Source organism: Lonchura striata, chromosome 13 (genome assembly GCF_046129695.1).
Source record: "Lonchura striata isolate bLonStr1 chromosome 13, bLonStr1.mat, whole genome shotgun sequence".
NCBI classification, from domain to species: Eukaryota; Metazoa; Chordata; class Aves; order Passeriformes; family Estrildidae; genus Lonchura; species Lonchura striata.
The window spans coordinates 12,995,290-13,015,495 of NC_134615.1; the positions used below are offsets into that span (position 1 = coordinate 12,995,290).

Here is a 20,206-nt window from a genome sequence, read left to right on the forward strand (position 1 = left end):
CCCGGTCCTCCCGCGCCGTGCCCAGAGGAGGAGAAACTCCCCGGTACTCACAGCCCCGCCAGCGCTCCGTTAGCGGCTGCCGCTGTTGCCAAGCGGGCGCTTCCCCTTCCGGGCCGCCCTGGGCCTGCCGGGACTCGGAGTTCGGGGCGGGGCCGCGCACTGCCCCGGAGCCGCGGTGCGGCCGCTGCCGGCGGAGCTCCCGCGGTGCTGCTCCGCTCCGGGCGGACGGCTGAGGCGGCACCATGAAGAGGAGAGCAGGGGAGCGGGAGAAAGAACTGAAGGTACCTTCCGTTTGCTTCCTGCTCCCCGCAGCCCCGAGGAGAGTGTGCGCCCGTGGCCAGCCCGGCTCGTGGGGCTGTGCGGGGCTCCGCTGGCGCCAGTGCTGGAGCCCCGAGCCGCCGTGGAGCTCGCTGTGAGAAGGAAGAAGCCCCGGCCCCGAGCTCGGCGCCGCGGTCACGGAGCCGGGGCTGAGCTCCGCGTGTGCCCAGCGCCGCCCCGCGCCCCCCGGGGCTGCCCGGGCCGGGGCTCCGCTTAACCGGGAGTGCCCGACCCCCCGCCCCTGAATGAGGGGCGCCTCCTGCAGCGGTAACAGGAGCTAGTGCTACAGCGTGTGCCATCTGGGCAAGATATTTCAATTTAAAAGAGAGTTCTGTGGTGTGTGGAAAAAATGATGCCAGGACTGTGTGTTTGTTTTTGTCGAAACATTCACAGTGAGGTGATGCACTGTGTAACTGCGCCTAATTCTTAAATTTATAAGTACTCTACACTAAGCCTGACCTAAATAAATATTTTTAAGTCTCTTATACCACCCGAGCTTTATAATGTTTCTTTTCTTGTTCACGTGTTTAGATGCAATGCTGTTACATACTTACATTGGAAATATTATTTCACTCTCTGTGGAAGCAAACGGGAGTGCTGAATGTTTGCTATTTCAGGTGCCTTTGAAAGGCTTGTTTTACTACATTGGACAATATTTTACTTCAGCCCTTGATGGTTGTTGTACTTCTGCTGATTTTGCTTACAAAACAGTAGTACTGAGAAGCAGTAAGTGACTTGTTTGAAAGCACGGTACTGATATTAGAGGTGTTAGTGAAAGGAAAGCTAATTCCATTATAAATTTAAAAAATGCCTTTGAAAGTGCTAATCTCACATACCTGAGCAGGGAACATGCTGGCTTTGGTATTGCTGTTATTTCCTATTCAGTATAAAATACAGTATTCCCTGCAAAGACAGGGAAAAGGTCTGAAATAAGTTTGCAGCTAAGTATTAGAAAACTTTAGGGCCTCTTTGCCATGGTACGTTTCATAACAACTCCTTAAGGACTATCTGGCCATTTTGTAATTTGTCTTTCTGCTATCCCAAGTTGCGGAGGGACAGCAATTTCAGTGTTACATTTGTGTTCTGCCCCTTCCATGTATGTCAAAACATATGCAGATGTCCCATCCAAAACCTTGTAGAAAAAAACTCAACCCATACTTTTTTAGCCTGTACATTTGTGCTGTCCGTCCAAGGGCCTTTGTCCTGAATGTATTTGGGAATCATTTGCATTAGGAGAATAATAGCCCTTGATAAGATAATCAATTGAGGATACCTGTGACGAGTAAAAGGATGGTGCTGTGAACTACATTGGCAAAGGCTATATAGGAGGAAAGGCACTTGAAGAGGTGTCAACAATAATGCATGAGAAATACTTAAGGTCAAGTGCAAGAGTACTGCTATAGACACAACTCGATTTTGGTGTGCAGATAGAGAAGGATGAAAGACAAAATTCTTACAGAGAGTTTAAAGGTGTCAATGCTTATAGAATGCCGTAGAGGGATGCTGTAAGCTGGGTACTGCTTGAGAGAAGCTGAGTATATTGAAAGTGAAGCAAAATGAGCCTGTAGAATGTCTTAGAATAAAGGCTGCCAAAGGAGAAAGCAGCAATGGGAAAAAGAGGGTATATGCTAGAAGGAACATAAGTGTTTTTTTTTTCCCATGGAAGCATCCTCATACTGATTATTTTCTACAACTTAATTGGAGATGTAATCTCTGGGCTCCTGGCAGTGTCCCAATTCACCCTTGAGTCCTTGGGTTTAGCCATTCCTAGCTTATGTTGATCACCTGAGAAATGCTGAAGACAAAGGAACAGTGTCTTTATTGTAGTAGTTCTGCCAAGACTTCCATTTAGGTACTGATTAAAATACTTTTTAGCAAACCAAATATTAGTGAGGTTAACCCAACTTCTTCTTGAGAGTAAGATTTATGAGGCCTACTACTGAGAGGGAAGTGGTTGGGTAAAAAAGCTGGTTTGGATTATGTGTCTTCTGGCAAAGTCTCTTGTTTTCAAGAATTAAATCCTGAATAAAAGTTCGTGTTTTGCCATAATTGTGTACAGTTAAATGCTGTCTATCAGAATCCCACTGATGGCTTTTGCTTTTTAATTATGTAGCATGTTTCTTATATGTGATAAACTTTTCTCTGGCTCAAATTTTCTTGCATATAGCATGTTTTGATTTATGGTGTTATAGAAGAACATTTCTGTTCCAAGTACATGTGGTAGAAGTTCTGTAGAGTGTAGTGCTGTCATACAGCAATTTCCACTTTGCAGATCACTCAGTTGGGTTGAGTAAGATTAAATGTGTAGCAGAAATGAAATTCTTTGTGCTAGTGATTGGTGTTCCAAGACAAGAGGAGGATGCAAATTCATTCTTGGGAAAAGAGTCTGAAAGAAAAGTAGGAAAAACATAGCCAGAAATTAACTGTCTGTTTTAAACACCATATGGGGCATTGCTAATGTCCTGTAGACTATTTCTCTTGAGGCTTAACTGCACAGCAAAACACAACTACTCTGAGGTTTCTGAAGATACCTTTGGAGCTGTTGCAAGCCAATATTACTTCTGTGCATAAAACCAGAACTGTTAGAGTAGATGTTCATTAGCTGAAAAGGCATTTTAATGAAACAGTCTATTGCAGGGTTGTCCATGCTTGCTTGTTTTAGTTTAGAATTTCAATTAATACAGTTTATAGTTATTTTGATTTTTTTTTCTTTACACTGTTGGTCAGAGTTGGTCACTTCTTTTTCACTGGGTGAGAAATGTACCATGCAAAGTAAAACCAAACAAACTTCCAATTTGGTGATCTAAGTAGGCTATTTGCTCCTTTTAGATTTGGGAAGAAAGCTTTCTGATTTTAGAATGCTTATTATCTTGATTGATGAGTTTAAAAAGTTGATATTTAATATAAGACTTAATGTTCTTGAGACTTATTTATTCAAAGTGGATTTTTAAAGTAAGTTTCAGTATGAGTGGCCAACTTCTAGTTATTTCCTGTGTATGCTTCCTCTACCACTCTTTGCATGTTAACACCCTGTGCCCTTACCAGGTGAAAGAGAAGATACTCAGCTAGTGTGGAGTATTATTTTCTTTTAAAGTAAAGGTATTACCTTGATGGGTCTTTGAAATAGACCACTAAAGCCAGTTCACAATTACCTTATGTAGCTATTTATGCTAATTCACATTACTGTGAATACTGACTGCAGAGAATGTATTCCACAGACACTACTGTTATGTTTGTACAGCTCCCAGCACAGCTGGGACCCCAGTTCAATAAATTTATTGCTGTACAAATAATAAATGCATCAATGTGCACATATCTGAATATTCACAAGGGCTTTTACAAAGACATTCATATGCAGTATCACATTTGTGAGACATGTTGGACAAAGTGGCAAGGAAATATAAAGCTTTAAATAACACAAAGCTTTGTATGTATTTTATTTACAAGGAGAAAACAGGAATATACTGAGTTTTGGCTGAGACATCATTGAAGGTCTTATTTCCTCCATCATCCTTATCTTTGCTACCTGCAAAATAATACATCTTTACAAGGTAAAACAGGTTGCTTCAGCATACTAATGCTCAAGGAAAATTAGACAAGTATTCTCAAAGCATGATTAAGGGTTTGGTTTTAGAATTAATGCTGAAAGATGGTGCCTGTACCATACAATGAAGTTCAAAAACTTTAACGTTACCATGGTTTGTTCTAATATGACAATGATTTATTGGTTCCAGTTATTGTTCTACCTCTTAAGATAAAAAAACATTATTAAAAAGAGTGAAACAAAACAAAATTTTCTAATTGACAGATTAGATTATTTTAGAAATTGTATTTAGGAAAATTAATGAAACAGCTTAGATGCAGTTAAATAAGCTTCTTGTCATGTCATATTTCTGCTTAGGTAAATGGTGTGCAGGTTTTAGCAGAATCAGCAACCAATATGCCAGTAGCAATTTTTGTGGTAATCACATTATTGGACCTTCCCATTATTAATGGGACAATAATTAAGAAATAGTGTTGATAGTCACATCACACATGATTTGTATATTGGAAATGGCCTTGCATATGCCTTGCATATGCAGAATAAAATACAAGAAAGAATAAGTGGCAAATGTTTCTTGCTTTTAAATTCATCACGTTCCTGCTGTTTGAATTGCCTCAGCTGCTAATGCTGGAACCATTACAGTAATGGACTCGGCAAATGAAGGAGAACCGAGACACACACTTTATTACTGGAGGGGTAATTTTCTCTTCATCTGTAATAGCAGCAGTGCCTAGTATTGATCAGACCATCAAGATACTAATCCTCTGTAAAATTACTTGTTATAACTGAAAATGTGTTAATCCAAATCAGTCTGTGTCCTGACTTTCTACTTACTATTGAATACAGACTATTAGATGAGGTTTTTTTGTGATTTAAAGCCTTTACATCGATAATAGTCAGAGCTTCCTTTGCAAGAGAATGTGCTTAATCTTAGCTATGGCCCAGGGTTGTCTTTTTGTTTTAACTAGAACATCACCCACTTAATTAAGAAGTGCATGTCTATCTTTCTGCTCGGAATTATATTGGTACTTTAGACTCTGCAGATTTACTGAATGTTGTTTTACATTCAGTCACTTGTTTTTTGCTGTAAATAAGGACAGATCTATGGTTCACATATTGGAATCTACAAAGATCTTGGAGCTAAGGATGCGAGGAGAATGGCTGTTCAAAACACCAATTTGGATTTTGTGGATGGTGGCCTGGGAGGCTCTTGTGGATGAGAGTAGTGTTAGGGAAGTTCAATGATCTAAAGGTCTTCACTTTACTTCTATGCTTTGACCCACTACATGAGACAGTGGCATGGTGAGCTGTGTGTCCCAATTCTGAATATGGGAAGGCTTCTTTTATTTTTTTCCCTCTGTTTTGTCTATTTTTTCATAGTCTTCTATGTATAAAATGGAAGCCCACATCTCTAACTCACACAGCCTCAGTGCTGTGGCTGTTCCCAGTGCACAACACCCGTGGGACCCGAGTGTGGGAGATGGTTCCATGCACGCTGACCTTTCACTGGGCTCATTGCTCTGGGCTCCTGCCATGGAGCCAGGGGTGACAGCCATGGGTGTCCTGCCAGCCCATGGTAGGCAAGGAGCATCCTAGAAGTGGAGCAAGCTGCCCTGCTGGTTATTTATTTTTAGAGACTCTGGTAGGCCATGCATTTTAGAAAATTTTTGTTGTTGTCTAAATTAGATTTTTGCTCTGGTGAAACAGTATTTTTATCTAATTACCCCTCTGCTTTATTTCTTCATTATACTTTAACCAATTCAGCTTGTATCATTTGGAGAGACTTCACAGTTCCTAAAAAGTACTGGAGTTTCAATACCTTTAGAGGTATTGTGATTCTTTGTCTGCCTCAGAACATTAAATTTCTCCCTGTTCTAAGGAAGAATATGAACACAGTATATGGTTCCTGGTAAATTCCACTTTCCCCAGTGAACAGCTTCTTTACTTTCTTTAGTTTTCAAGCCTAGACTGTTGTTAATATGAGTATGTTCTCAAACAGCAACACTGAGACAAAGAAAACAGTCATTTAAAAATCCAGTGTTAGACATGAATTTCTAAAAAGGTGGTGATTGTTCTTTACATTATTTTTCAAATACTTCTATAGATTGTAGCATTCAGGAAAATTAAATTTGCCCACAGAAATGAGGAGAAGTGAGTTTTGAAAATCCTGCCTGTTTTCTGTAGAAAAATAAAACTTCATGTGAATTGAATTTTGGTGTTTGAATTAATATCTTTCTGAAGAGAAATTTTGAGAAGCTTGTTCGCAGATTATTCAGTTTCAGAAGGCTAGGTAGCTTCACCCAAACCCTTTAGTCTTCTAGTTCTGAACTGAGTTTATAATCTTAGAAGTTTCAGATGGAAATTAGTGTTTTTGAAATAAAACCGTAGTGAAGCATCTCTACTGGAGATGCAGTACAAGTCCTATTTCCAATATTATTTTCAAATTTTGAAGACATTTGATGAATAATTGTTATACTTTTTTCTTTTACATCAGAGAAGATTCAGTTTCAGCTGACACAGGTTAGTGAAAACTAGACAGGTCAAACAAACAGTGATTGTCTAAAGGTTATTTCTGTTCCCTTACAGTGGCTGATCAAACTTATGCAGTCTTCAGCTGAGGCAGTGTTGGGCTGTCATGCTTTTAATAATTAATCTGTTTCTTAAATTATTTAATTACCTGTAATGACCAAGAGCATCCAAAATGTCAGATGATCCTCTTCCCTCCAGCTAAGGCTGAAAAGCACTGTAGTGTTTTACTGTATTCTGTTAGGTTCTCCAGTGAAGTGCAAAACATGGTTATGAGCATTTAATGGCATTTAAAGTATGGCACAGATGAAACATATATTTGAAACTTTCTCGATAGAAAATTATAGTGCTGCAATTTCAAAACACTTGTGATTATTTACTGGAGTCTGATTATGGGAAGAAACTCTGCTCTACCTTATTTAGCGTAGCAGTTTTTTGCTTTTGTATACATTCTACCCCAATTTCTAAAAGAATTACATCTTTATCTCCTAGAACTTGTTCAGCTTCATTTTGCTTTTTTATCTGCTGCTCTTCCCACCATTTTTATTTAAGACTGTAAAGTTACTTTAGTGTAACTGCTCTTGTCACCTTTGCCCTCAGCTAATCAAATAGTTTACCTTGAGGGAAGCATTTATCTCCCACTTTCATTATTATTATTTTCGTAGCTGTAAAGATAGATATTTTATGTCTGCAGAAGGGTGTAACAGTGAAACGAGGTATTGATCTGCTGTATTTGGCAATTTCTTTCCACCTTGCCATCGATATCATGTCAGGCTATGTCTGTACTGTGGTTGACCTCACAAATAGCTCTTTATGTTCCCATTGGATTCAAATGATATACTATGCTCAAAAGTAAATCAATGAATGATTATAAAGTTTTTAGTATTATTTCATAACCCTGAGGCAACTGGTACTTCATGCAGTGAATACTTGAAAAGGTACCTGATTAAAATATCTTGTTGATTCTTTTCTAAGGTTTAAAACTGTATTGAAATCAAACACCTTGTAATATTAAGAGATTCCATTCTTCACTGGCAGAGATTTTACTTAAAACCTCCCACATATCATGGATGTTCTGTCCTCTGAGTGCAGAAATTTCATGCACTGGATCTTGCCAGTGATAAATCATGATTGTACGTACCCTGTATATGTTTATGGGGGGAAAAAAAAATGGAGGTGAAGATCAAATAAAGGTTTTCATATCCAAAAAGTAAGTTTAAGCAACTTTCAGATTGGAAAACATTGCTATTACTGCTATATAAAGCCATACATAGATATCATTCTAACTGGTATAATTTTATCTGGTAAAATACATGTTAAAATGCACATTTGGTAGGTTTTTTTACTCTGATGGAAATAGGTAGGATTTTTGCAAGCAGTTAGTCTTTAAAAGCTCAATCTTACTGATTTTGAATGTGCACTCAGGACCTGGAAAAATCTTCAGATTCTATTCTGTGCTTACTTCTAGTTTAAATTATGTCAGTGCAGCAGGTAATGATGCTCTTGTGCTTATAGGAAGTATTTCATTGTCTGATATCTAAAACATGTGATGGCAAAGAACTGCACTTAGTAAAATACTGAACTGAGCTCTGATGTGTATGTATGTATGTAATTACTGAATAAAACCAGAACAAACTATTTAGTCTAATGATGTTAGGTACAAGAAATTGGTTTTGGGCCTTCCTTGTAAACAGTACATATAAACATCAGGAAAATTATCATCTTTCTGAGTTGGAAAAGTTACTTAGATCCGAGTCTAAACAGAAATTCTTAATAAGCTGTTTTAAAGAAAATGAGCATTTGTCAAGCATACCACTTTTGCAAGACATTTATGCAAAAAAAGAAAAAAATTGTGGAAAGGTGTTCCAATTAGATTAATTTCAAGTAAAATATTTTATTGTGTATTCTGAGACCATGTAAGTGCCATATTTTAACTATATAATATAAAACCACCAGAAATTATTTGAAAGCTCTGATCAGTTTGGAACTGTTTCTGTAAGCCTGGATGTTCTCTAAAATGTAGAATAACATTTTTTTCATGTACTGCAGGTATTATGAATTTGTAAAAAGTCCAATTCTGTCTTCTATCCATGGAGGAGCCAAAAAATAACTTTTTATTAAATTTGTTATTTCAGATAGTGTATTTGTTGAGTATAACGTAACTGACTTGATGAGGTAAGATCAAAAGGCAGCTCTATTCCCCACTTTCCAACCATTGCCATGTCAGTTATTTAGAATAAGATGGGTTGAATCAGTTGTGTGGTTCTCTGCATCTGTGGTAATGGGGAAGGGAAACAGTTTTGGTTTGGATGTTTTACTGTGATGATTAGTTCAGTAGTCAGTTATCTTTTATGGATGTTCAGTGCTCTGCTTTCTCGCCTCTAGCACGTGAAATGTAAAATGTGTACCATACTGGTGGTTTGTTTCTTATTAAAAATCATGCAGAAGGTGGTAGTTGAGGAAAACTACAGGAATAAACTACTGTTGGTTTGTAGACTTGCCCCATTCTTTAAACCAGAAGCCATTAAGCTTCTGCACTGTCAGGCTTGGGAGGCATCTGGTATGTGCTGGCTGTCATTTCTTGAGTCTCTGTTGCTGCTGTCCAGGAAAACAGTCCGTGATATATTCATATGGACACTATCGCTCTTGGTTCCATAGGAAGTATTTATGGAAAGCATTTATAAATAGGCATAAATGAAATAAAAGCCAATTATGACTACAGCCAGTGTATTTATTTCATAGTCTTTAATTCCGTTTTAAAAAACTTCAAAAATCTTTTACTTGCATTAGTAAAAGCTCGTATTCCTGGGTGAGGATTTTACTTAAATGTGCCATGGGAAATTTTTTTAAAAAGGCTTTCTTCTTCTGAATTTCTTTGCATTCTTGATATTACTATTTTAAAGTTAGATTTCATAAGCTTTTCTCCAGTATTGTTGTAAGTAAAAGTTGAAACTCATAGGAAATTTTCTGACCATGGGAACTGGTACTTTAGAAAACTTGTTGCAATCACTTGACTGTAGCAAGTTGTGCTCGATGAGAGTAAATGGCAAAGTTCTAAGTGGTGTTATAGCTTAAACTTTTGTAATGAACTGTAGATATTGGTCAGCCCTCCCCAAACTGTTTTAAAAATGCCTTATGTTACTGAAGTATTTCTTCACAGAAAGAGTGATTGGGCATTGGAGGTGGTGGAGTCATCATCCCTAGAGGTGTTTAAGAAAAGGCTGCCTTTGGCACTTAGTGCCATGGTCTAGTTCACAAGGTGGTGTTGTCACATTGGTGATTTTTCCCCAAATTTACAATTTCTACTTTACATTGAATCATCCTGCCTATATAGAAAAGGTTTGCAATTCAGTCCAAAATAGTTGAATTATAGCTTTATGGCTCTGGCTATCTGAAAGTAATTTAGTGTGATCAGGATAGTGGATTGGTCATTATCTGTGATTTCTGTGATTTGATATTATGTGTTGATATTATGACTTGTGCAATAGAACATATGAATGTAATGGCTACCTAAAGGAGTTTGTGCTCTGTGTGTGTCTATATACATTACAGACACATGGATTTATGCTTTATGATCCAAACAATTCCTCCTAAATAATAAGAATTCATTTTCTCTTCAGTTTGCAGAGCACAGTTTGTGATTAGGATCTTTAAAGGCTTGGTGTCAGGACGGGAAGTGGTCAAAGCAGTAATGTCACAGGCAGGAGGATGCCAGTGACCCAGTGAAAGAAACAAACACTTTGCATGTTGACTTTTGTGAGAGGGCAATGTTTGGCCCTGTAAGTGCAGGAGAGATGGACTGTTCATGAAAAGGGCACAGAGAGCTTACCCATATGATCCTTTGTCAGCCTGATTAAATTTAGTGTCAAGCGTTCATTCATGTGAAAGATGAGACACATCACTGTTTATCTAATAGAAAAAAGTATTTCTATTTTTTCTGGAGTCTTTTATATGTTAATAGAGGCAAACATGACCATGATCACATAATTTAAATGTGTATGTAAAAAAATATACATACTGGCAAAGGTTTAAAAGTAAGATGTATATGTTTTATGCAAAATAATGCAATTTCATTGTTAATCATGCTGTTCAAGCCATAACTCCACACAAAACAGTGCTTTTAAACAAATAGAATATACTGTTATTGGGCCATTTATAACACAAATGCTTAGAATATTCAGAGACTGATGCAAAGATTTATTTTGCATGCTTTATTATGTGCTTCTGTTGTGACATTAATATACAAATGCAGAATTAAAATTCCAGGTATTAGACCTAATTGTAAGGTTTTAGACTCTGGTTTTTAATACTGGAAGAAACACCAATATTTAAAACAAGGTTCACAACAGATGCAATTTTGGAAATAAATGCAGGCATACAAGAAAATATAAGAATTTCTTGTGAAATAATTGAACTTGTAAATATTTAAAGAACGAGAGGGGAAAAAGTTTAGATGTCTTTCCCCTCACTCTTCCTACCCTGCCAAATGTGGCTCGCTTAAAAGAACTGCTGGGAGTTCTGTTTAATGTTATACTTTGCATGCATTTGTGATTTGAAATTTTTTTTTTTTTTTTAAAAAAGCTAAATTTGAGAGAGACAGTTTGAATGGCATGCTGTCAGTTTGGCTCTCCGTGAATTGGCAGCGGTCTCATTTAGGACCTTCAAATATGTGTCTGCCTGGACAGAATGAGAACATTTTGCATGTTCTTGAGAAGACAACCACTCCTTGCTGCCTCGCAGTACTCAGTGGTGCATGACAGTTGCCCTTCATCGCTGTCTTCTTCCAGCTTAACCTTTGACCGCCCACTTTGTTGCCGCGCAACGCTTGGAGCAGGCCAAGATGTTGGTGAATGACGGGCATTGGCCTGCAACGTGCTTGTCATTATTGGACTGTCAGAAGTAGCCTGCCATTGGGCTCCATCAAGGTTTGAAACCTATGTGCAGCAGTCCATATTACTTAACTTCCAGGACTGTCAACAGGACGATCGGATGTGCGTAAAAAATGTGTGTTGAATATGTCTTTGATCATAATATAGGGAGATGTTTTTTGTGTGTGCTAAATGTATTCATATGAGTTTCACAGGGCCAAGAGGTTGATTCTGCTGCCATGGTAAAAAGTGAACTGTTGTCTCCTGTGGTCTAAGTTTCAAATAGCACAATTTAGATTTGAACAGCTCTGCCAGTTAAACTCTCAGCTTGTCTTGCATATCCTATCAGCTTTTCAGCCAGCAGTGTAAGCAGCGAGATACCAGACCAGTGGTGCCTGAGGTTAGCTGTCAGGCTGGAATGTTATTTTGGATCTTGCTGTAATGTAATATCGTAGAAGGAGGTCAGGCTGTGTGATTTGTAAAGCAGTTGTGCAAACTTAAAATGACTGAAATGTTTATTTCAGGTACTTTTTTTTTTTTTCCATCTAAAAGAGTTGATGAGAAAATAGAATTTATCATAAAAGAACCCAAAGGCAATATAAAATGGTCATTTTTGTCTTGAGTACCGAATATGGTGCATAAAAGAGCATCAAAATCCAACATGAGGAGCCAGGCTGAAATTCACAAAGTAATAAATGCTTCACATTGAAGATACTTAACAGGCAGATATCTGTGTATTTTCTGATAATGAATCCCAAAGAGATTTGGGATGAACTTTGTACTTAATTTAACGAATGGGGATTGTACCAGTGGGTTAATTGTGAATATAAACTTGATGTGTAGGTAAATCACTTATGCAGTCTATCATACATTAACAAATACTTTGAATTGCTTCTTGCACTGAAGTGACATATCCTACTTTAGTGGAATATTTGCTATTCTCTTGGGCAACAGCTGTCTGTATCTGAAGTTTATTTTATTGGATTTGAAACGTGTCTGTTTTCTCTCAAAATATATCAGTTCCTTTGTAATTGAAATGGTATATTAAAATGACATCACAAAATATGATCTTAAAACCAGAGATTCACTTGAGCTTGTTCATAATGACCATAATGACTTCTTTCCAAACCAGAAAAGTAGCATTATCTTGCAAACTGGCTATGAAATTACTTTTCTTTTTTCCTTCAAGTTTCAAAACATCTTTATGCTAATTAAGTAAAAACACTAGAGTCATAGTAGTGGTTATTGGTTAGATTGCTTAGAAACAAAAAAGTCTTATTTTCATAATAGTTTTGCCCTCAGTGTATTTTCTGAACCATATTTTATTTTTTTCTGTTCACAGTATCATTTGCAAGGGATCTCAGTTTAGAGTCAATGATCTAAAATACGAGATTGTGACATGGAGATGTTTTTTGGTCTTCTTGCTCTTAAAGATAAATGCTGTTGCTGTTTAAAAGTCCAACTCTTTTAGTCTTTGCCAGTCTGTTAACATGTAGCTATTCTGAAATAGAGTATAAAATGCATGCATTCAGGTGTGTGTTTGTGTACATATATGTACATGTGTGCCATAAATGTGCAAAATTCTTTGGTGATCTGTAATTAATGTTAAAATATTATCTTCTAAATTCTTTATCCTGCCCATGAAGTTGCTAAGTTTTGGTTTATGTTTTCCCTTTCTGGAGTAAAGTGTATATATATGAATGAATTTTTGAAATGTGTAAATATGCAAAGGTACAGTCATTTAAGTGCATTTAAGTAGACAACTAAATAGCATTTAAATATATGAGTCATTGTGTTGGTTGATAGGTCTCTGAATTCAGAGCTCCTTTTCAGCCTCCACAGTTAAAAAAAGTGGTACAGAAATTAACAGAAAAACTGACCCAACTATTTTCAAACTAAAGGAATGTTATTTTTCCTTTCCAAAAAATGTTGCTCTTTCTTTCTCTGTAAAAACAAAGGTTTAATTTCTGCTGGGAGTTAAATATACTCTTTTTAGTTGTGTTACTGAGGGAGAAAAGTTTAAAATCTTCAACCACAAATTTATTTTTTCACTTGGAGTATGGAATACCTATTCCTTCTCTAACCAGAGAAGAATTAGGTATTCCATACTCCAAGTGTAAAAACTGTTCCTCTCTAACCAGAGAACGAATAGGTATTCCATACTCCAATTGAAAAATCCATTCTTCTCCAACCAGAGAACGAATATTTTCCTATTTTGAACTAATATTTAACACTCATGTGCAGAATAAACTAGGCATCATTGTGCAGTTTATTGCGTGTTCATATCTTTATATTTTTCCAAATGGAAGTACTTTTGTGAATTCTGCCCAGTTTGTGTTGTAACTAAGTTTGCAACGTTTTTGCTCTTGCCCTGCAGATCTTTTTATTTTATCACTCTTTTAAAAAGGATATGGCAAAACCAGTTTATTAACATAAAATGCAATAAAAAATAACTTCTCATTAACTATTGGGAGCTGGTGTATTTTCCCATTGCCTTAAAAGATAAAAGGAGCACTATAAAAGTGTTTTCTAACTTACTTTAGCTATTAGAATTTGAAAGTGAAAGCACAATGAATAAAGATGACAGCAGTTAAGTGTCGTTATTTTGTTTTGTGTTCTGAATTAAAAAGATCCTGTGTGGAAGCAAAATGTTTTAATCAAGCAAAGAAACTTCTGAAGTGGTTCTCAGGATGGCAGGAGGTGTCCATGTGCTTTTTATTTCAACTTCCAAAAGTGTTCAAAAGCTGCCTAAGTGTATTTGAGAGGTTAAACATCCATGATTCTCTATGGTGTTACAGGAACAAAATAATTCCTATTACCCAAAATAAAAGAGAGTTAGATATCTTAACGGAAGTGCTTTGTTGTCACCTATACCATCTGCAATACAAAATATCAGCTTGTCACAAAGGTTGAGACCTTTGTAGTGCATTCTTTCAGGGAACAAATCTGTCTTCTGGCTTTAATGTAAGAGCTGTGAAATATCTGTATTAGGTAAAATAGAGGTTAAGGCACCTTAAGGGCACTGAATTCTTATCTCTTTTTACTAGCAGGGGTGTCAACATGTACTAAAATGTGATGACCTACTCTCCTCTTTGATAAAAAGGAAAATGACCTGTCTACTGTGGATGGTGATAGAGTTGCCCGGGGCAGATTACATTGTCACCTTCTTTAGTACTGGTGTGTAGGAAAATAAAAAAGGCCAGGTTAGTTCTGTTTACCACAGAAGTATTTGACATTTCTAGCTACTGATAAAATATACTCAGGGGTAGAAAGAAGAAACTGGTTTACAGTACTAAACAAGGTTATGAAGAAAGGCAGGGATTGTTTGTTGTGTAAGCCCTTGGTATCACAGGATGTATGATCCTATCAAAAGATTTCTTCTGACCACTTCAGACCCTCAGAGCTCAAGTTCTGCATTTAACCCTGATCTCCACTTGTCCAGGGCCTTTTGGTGCACAGAAAGCTGACGTGTCTTGAGTCAGGTCTAGAAATTCTGATGTATCAGTGGGTGGTGCAACTTAAAGAGTTTAATCATAGACTTAGTTGATACAAGGAACAATATTTCTTGTATTCTAGAAATAATTGGTGTCACATTTAAGAGCTTTTCTTGGTAGCGTTCCAGAACATTTACAGTTTTTAACAATTAATTTGGAAGTTGTTGTTAGTCATTGCCTATTGCTGTGTGTGATGAAATGTAACTTAGATAGTTGATTTAAATTGTAGAGCTAAAACATCTCAAACTGTTAATTGTACTTTAAACTTTAATTAATACTTCTTTGCAATTCTGTAAAAGAAGGTTTGTTTCCTGCTAATCTGAAACTGGACTTTAGGACAAAGAAAAGATTTCTGTTGCACTCTTTATCAATATTTGAGTAGAATGGGTTTCAGCATTTTTTCATGTTTCACACGATGGCAGTGAACTTCGGATGTCTCTTGTGTGAGTTCCTTGCATAATAATCTTATCTCTTGTTTGCATAAATAAATTTTAAAAGTTTTATTGTTAGAGGTATGAGACTCCAAGGGATGGGAAATCGACATCCTGTTGCCAAACAGATACTGATTTTTACAGTGTTTAAAAACTGAATTCTATGCCCAAAATGTGCCCAAAATGAGTGAAATCATAAGTGAACATTCATGAGAGAAACTGAAAAAGTTTCTTTAAAAGGCATGGGAGCCTTTCTAGAAAAGCATAAACCCCATAACTTTGGTATAGTTTTGGCTGTTGCAGATCAAGCTTATTTAGGTATTTTTGGCCCAAAGCTCTAAGTGAAGAAGGTAGAAATCTGTTGGTATTGGGTTGAATGTCAATAGAAGATGAAATTTAGAAAAACAATGTTAATTTATTTAAACCAGGTCAGTGAAATGTGTCTTGTTAGATCCTGAAAATTCTGGCATTATATTCTTCTGAAGCGTAAATAATTAACTTTGTCTTTCCTAATTATTTAGAATTTTTTAATAAGGCATGTGAAAGAGGAGATAACTGTTAGACTATCCTGAAAAAAAGGCTTTAGGCAGACAGTTCTTTTCAGTGTCTTGAAATGGTACTTAAGCTAGGGCAATTTTGCCCCAAAAGTCCAGTTTGCTTAGAGTTAGGGCAATGCTATAGTGTCAAGTGCTATAAAGTGGATTTGTGCTTGCAAGAATTTTGAGAATGATGAGCTGATTAATTAAATTGAGGTTATTTTAAACTATTGAAAGTACAGCAATATCTGTGGAAATATCAATTTAATTCTTGCATCTTTTGGTATGGTTATAAACTGATATCTCTATTAAAAACTGAAAGAACAGTCCAGAGAATTTGGATTTATGAAGTGTTATAGAATATTTCTGATTATATCACAGAAGACTGGTTATAGTAGCTGGTTATAAAGTAAAAGCTTATTGCTTTACAGAACTTACTCAATTTTTAAGTGTTTACAGTATTCAATATTACATTGCCTCATACTTAACTGCCTGTGATTTTATCTGTGTTTGTGTTTAAAGAGTGTTTAGAAATTTGCATCAACAAACCCATTTATCTATCACCTTTTTTTTGTTTGTTTCATAATCAGTGGGGGATTTGGTATTGTTTTCTTGTAAATAATTTTATTCCAAGGAATTTAAGTAAAGAGCAGGATATAGACCAGTTCCTAATCCAGAAAAATTAGAAAATGAAGTCAGTAGTGAAGGTGGGCAATGAGCAATGAAGGAATAAAAGAAGAAAGAGAGACATGTGAAAGATGATAAAATACTAAGGCAGTGTAATATTTTGGGAGGAAGATTAGATAAGGAGAAAAGTAACAGAACTGAATGAGAGAGAATCAATGAAAAGTGAGTTAAAAAGCCAGACATCTAGTGGATTCCTGTGTAATATTCTAGCATTTATTTGACTGAAATGTAATGAGTGACTGTTGTGTACTGTATATATAAGTGAATTTATATGTGTGGTTTACTGTTTAAGAGAGGCTCTTTGGCAAGGTGAGTACATCAATTTTTTTTTTTAAGCCAAGTTATTTTTCACTTGGGTATCTGCTGCTTCTTGTTTTGTGATGACTAGTGAAGGAGAGTAATTAATTGGTACTGAGGAGAAAAATGGAGGATTTTTTTAAAGCATGGAATGTTAGCATAGGTACAAATAATAAAAATGAAGAGAAATCCAAACAAATAGCTGTGAAGAGGACATGACCTGCTCATGCATGGGCCTTTGCCTGAGTCCTTTGGAGAGGTACCTGGCTGAAATAGTCTGAAGTGCTTAGAATGGATTTATTATTCTTAGAAAATCTCCTTTCGCATGTGGAATCTTCTCTACTATTGTGGCTCTAGCCTAATCTCTCCTTTCTAATTTAGTTTTGAAATTCTTTGCGAATTCCAAATTTCATCTATGTGTGCAAAATGGCAGAATTTGCATGCATAATAAAAACTCAGTGACTTCTTGACAGTGCCAGTGGTGTGATTAATTCCCTTGCATAATATATTCAGTTATCCTATGCATATGCAGGGACAATATAAGCAAAGGGGAATGAAGGATCCCTATGGATGATGTCTGGGGGAGAGCTCTTGTCTTGCTCTTGTCAAATATGTTTGTCTCTCCCCATGTCCCCACAGATTTCTTTCTCCTTGGGCTTTTTGCCAGTTGGAGCATCTTCCCCATCTGGTCAGTATCAGGAAGGTGGGCCACACCTCAACCTCTTCCATCATGTGCTGGCAAGTTTGTGTGACTCCTGGTACAGAGGCAGAAAATAGAAGAAAAGCTGGCATTTTCCTAAGGAGCCTTTCTCTAATAACCCCTGGTGTTTGCCACATCAAGTCTTTTCCTGTTAATAAATCGCACTGTTTGCAGAAAATCATGCCAGGTGTTTGACTGAAGCAATTTTGTATCAGGAGATGTAGTGCCTCATATCCCAAATATTCTTAGGAATGATCCAGACTTTTCTTGGGTAACCTTACAGTGTTAATCAGTTGTGTTTGTAGCATGCCACATGGGGTTTTTGTGCTTCTACAAGTAATTTCTAAGCATTATTCCATGAAGAGTAGTAAAAATATTAATATTTTTAACTAGCATTGCTGAAGCTTTCAGACTAGAAAGTTATCTCAATCTCTTCTGTGACATGATCAGTTGCTCTTGCAGGATCTAAACTAGGATTACGTGGTGCTTGTAAATGTTAACAAGAAGCCTTAGAGAACTTCTACTGACAAGCCAGTATAGCTTTATGACATGATGCTGGCAAAACTCTGTATGTCATGTTTGTATCTACATACGTGGAAAGGTATAGTGCATTTTGCTAGCTGTAGTTTTAGGCAGGTATGGTGATTTGATGTCATGCTGCACATAATTCTGTATCATAGTAAACAAAATACTTGAATCTTGTTAAATTAATAAATCAAGTAGATTTTGTGGTTTAGTAACTGGATAAAATATAATTTAAATTCTGGCTGGTTACCAATGTTTATCAGTGATGAAAAATTACAGATTAGTTTTTGTTTCTATAATCAGAACATTTACACAAAGGATATATTGTTACAGTTGTCGTTTTAGTTCTGATTATTACTCAGTATGTCTACTGCAATTTTCTCATTTACAGCTGTTATTGAGCTCCATGTGTAATAGATGGAATTACTGTGTCTACCATTTATTTAATGAATAGCCTACAGAAACATTAGTGTTAATAATATTATCCACTTAATGTACACAACAGTTTATAATATGGATAGATGAATAATGTGTTGCACTACTTAAATTTTATTGGAATGAGATAAATAGATCCAGTGCATTTTTGTTTGTAAATGCAGTGTTAGAGTCATCTGGGGGATTTAAAAAAGGTCAATTCTAAGCAAAATGATTGCAACTAGTCTGTTGTATATAAATAAAATAGTTTAGAATTAAAGCTCTTTTTTGGAGGGGTGGGATTTGAACCAAGAGGAAATTTTTAAAGTAAGTGAGTGTTAGCTGTTCAAGTTCCTTCTTGATGGGGGGGTTTTCTACTAATAAGGAGAACTGGGTTGGAAAATGAACAGTTTGGTTTCTTTGCTCAGTAGCAAGAAAGTGTATGTGAGACACGTGTATTAAACAGAATTAACTTAATTTACCAAGCTGATGTGACATATATGTCAACAGGCCATTTATATATGTCATATGACATATATATATGACAAATATGACATGCAGTTCTGATTAAATAGCAAAAACAGCAGGCTGTATAGTAAGCAAAGCCAGGCCTTGTCCAATACAGGCAGCTTCCTAGCTGCTTTTGCTCTTTATCTGTTTTTTTGGCTTAGATCAATGTAGAAAGATTTGATTTTGTAAGCCTAAGAGGAAAAGATTCCCCCGCTTCCATTTTGAATAATTTTGATTTTATGAAAGAGGAACTCCTTGGCCTGATTTGTCAGACTTAGAAGGCTTCTCTAAACTGACTCGTAAAGATACTATTTTTGATAATGTTGTTCTAGTACAGGTAATATGGATATACTTTGGTTTCATGAAAAAGCACTGTAAAGTGGAACAACCATAATTGAGGGATTTCTCCAGGTTGTTTTTTTTTTCTGAATAAATAGATACTTAAGCAAAATCTTCAGTAAATATTGTGTAGAAGTTACACTGTTTAAATGGGAGAATATGAATTTTGAGTTTCTGACAGCAGTATTTAAATCCTGGTATTTTCCTTGCTGTGTTGAGATAAATTAGATAGGCAAATGTAATAATTTATTAGACCAACTTATAAAAGTTAGACAAGGCTTATGTGTCCTAAAGCTAGTCTGACCTTGCCTAGTAGCTCTGGGTGGTCTTATAAGGGACATACCCATGGATGTTGTAGCCCAATGTATTTTGGGTTAGTTGCCCCCACACCTCCAAAATGTTCTTTAGAGCAGACAAACTGTGCTGTGCAGCCCAGTGACTCTCTGCTGCTGAAGTGGCACAGGTCACCTGCTGTTTAACTCCACAGATCTCAGAGGAAATCTGAGAGATATTGGCATGTTCACTTGTGAATTTTAATGAATCCTTTAATTATAATTTTAACTCTATGGTAAATGGTTTAAACTGAGTGTGTACAGAAAACAGTCTGTGCATTTATGTATATCTGAGGGGTATTTATTTATCTAATAAATAAAATACCTAGCAAGTCTTCCTACCATAAGACTTATGTCCTCATAGCTGTGTATCCATAAATTCTTTAATGTTACCAATACTTTGCCATTTAAAGACTCTCCGTTCTGAGCTATGTTATAGAGCAGGGATTCATGAGCAGTGACCTGCCAGCATTTCAGGACCACCAGAGGACTGCAGAGAGCTGTCTGGGATTTGAACTCTAGTTCCCCAAAAATACTTGGTGTTTCAGAGAAGGTAAAATATGCACAGCATACAGATGCTTTTCTTCTGGGCAGTTGTACAAAGCTGTGACTTTCTTCCTTAAATGAATGTCTTATGTGTTACTTATTTGGAGCCATCTGTAATCCTATTGCAATGTAAAGTAAT

The 20,206-nt window shown here is 36.5% G+C and overlaps 2 protein-coding genes across 6 annotated transcripts in view; one reads left to right on the forward strand and one right to left on the reverse strand.

Moving 5' to 3' along the window:
• The window catches only part of LOC110484420 (protein fantom), a 49,274-nt gene extending 49,144 nt beyond the window's left edge, over positions 1 to 130 (reverse strand). For all 5 annotated transcript variants that reach the window (XR_013340752.1, XR_013340755.1, XR_013340753.1 and 2 more), the window contains exon 1: positions 52 to 130. The gene's annotated coding sequence lies outside the window, so the exon portion shown is untranslated. The remainder of the gene's footprint in view (positions 1 to 51) is intronic.
• A 16-nt stretch (positions 131 to 146) lies between these two features.
• FTO (FTO alpha-ketoglutarate dependent dioxygenase) overlaps positions 147 to 20,206 on the forward strand; it is a 223,065-nt gene continuing 203,005 nt past the window's right edge. The window contains exon 1 of the mRNA XM_021555037.2: positions 147 to 281. Within this exon, the coding sequence (XP_021410712.2) occupies positions 243 to 281 (39 nt within the window). The 5' untranslated portion in view covers positions 147 to 242. The remainder of the gene's footprint in view (positions 282 to 20,206) is intronic.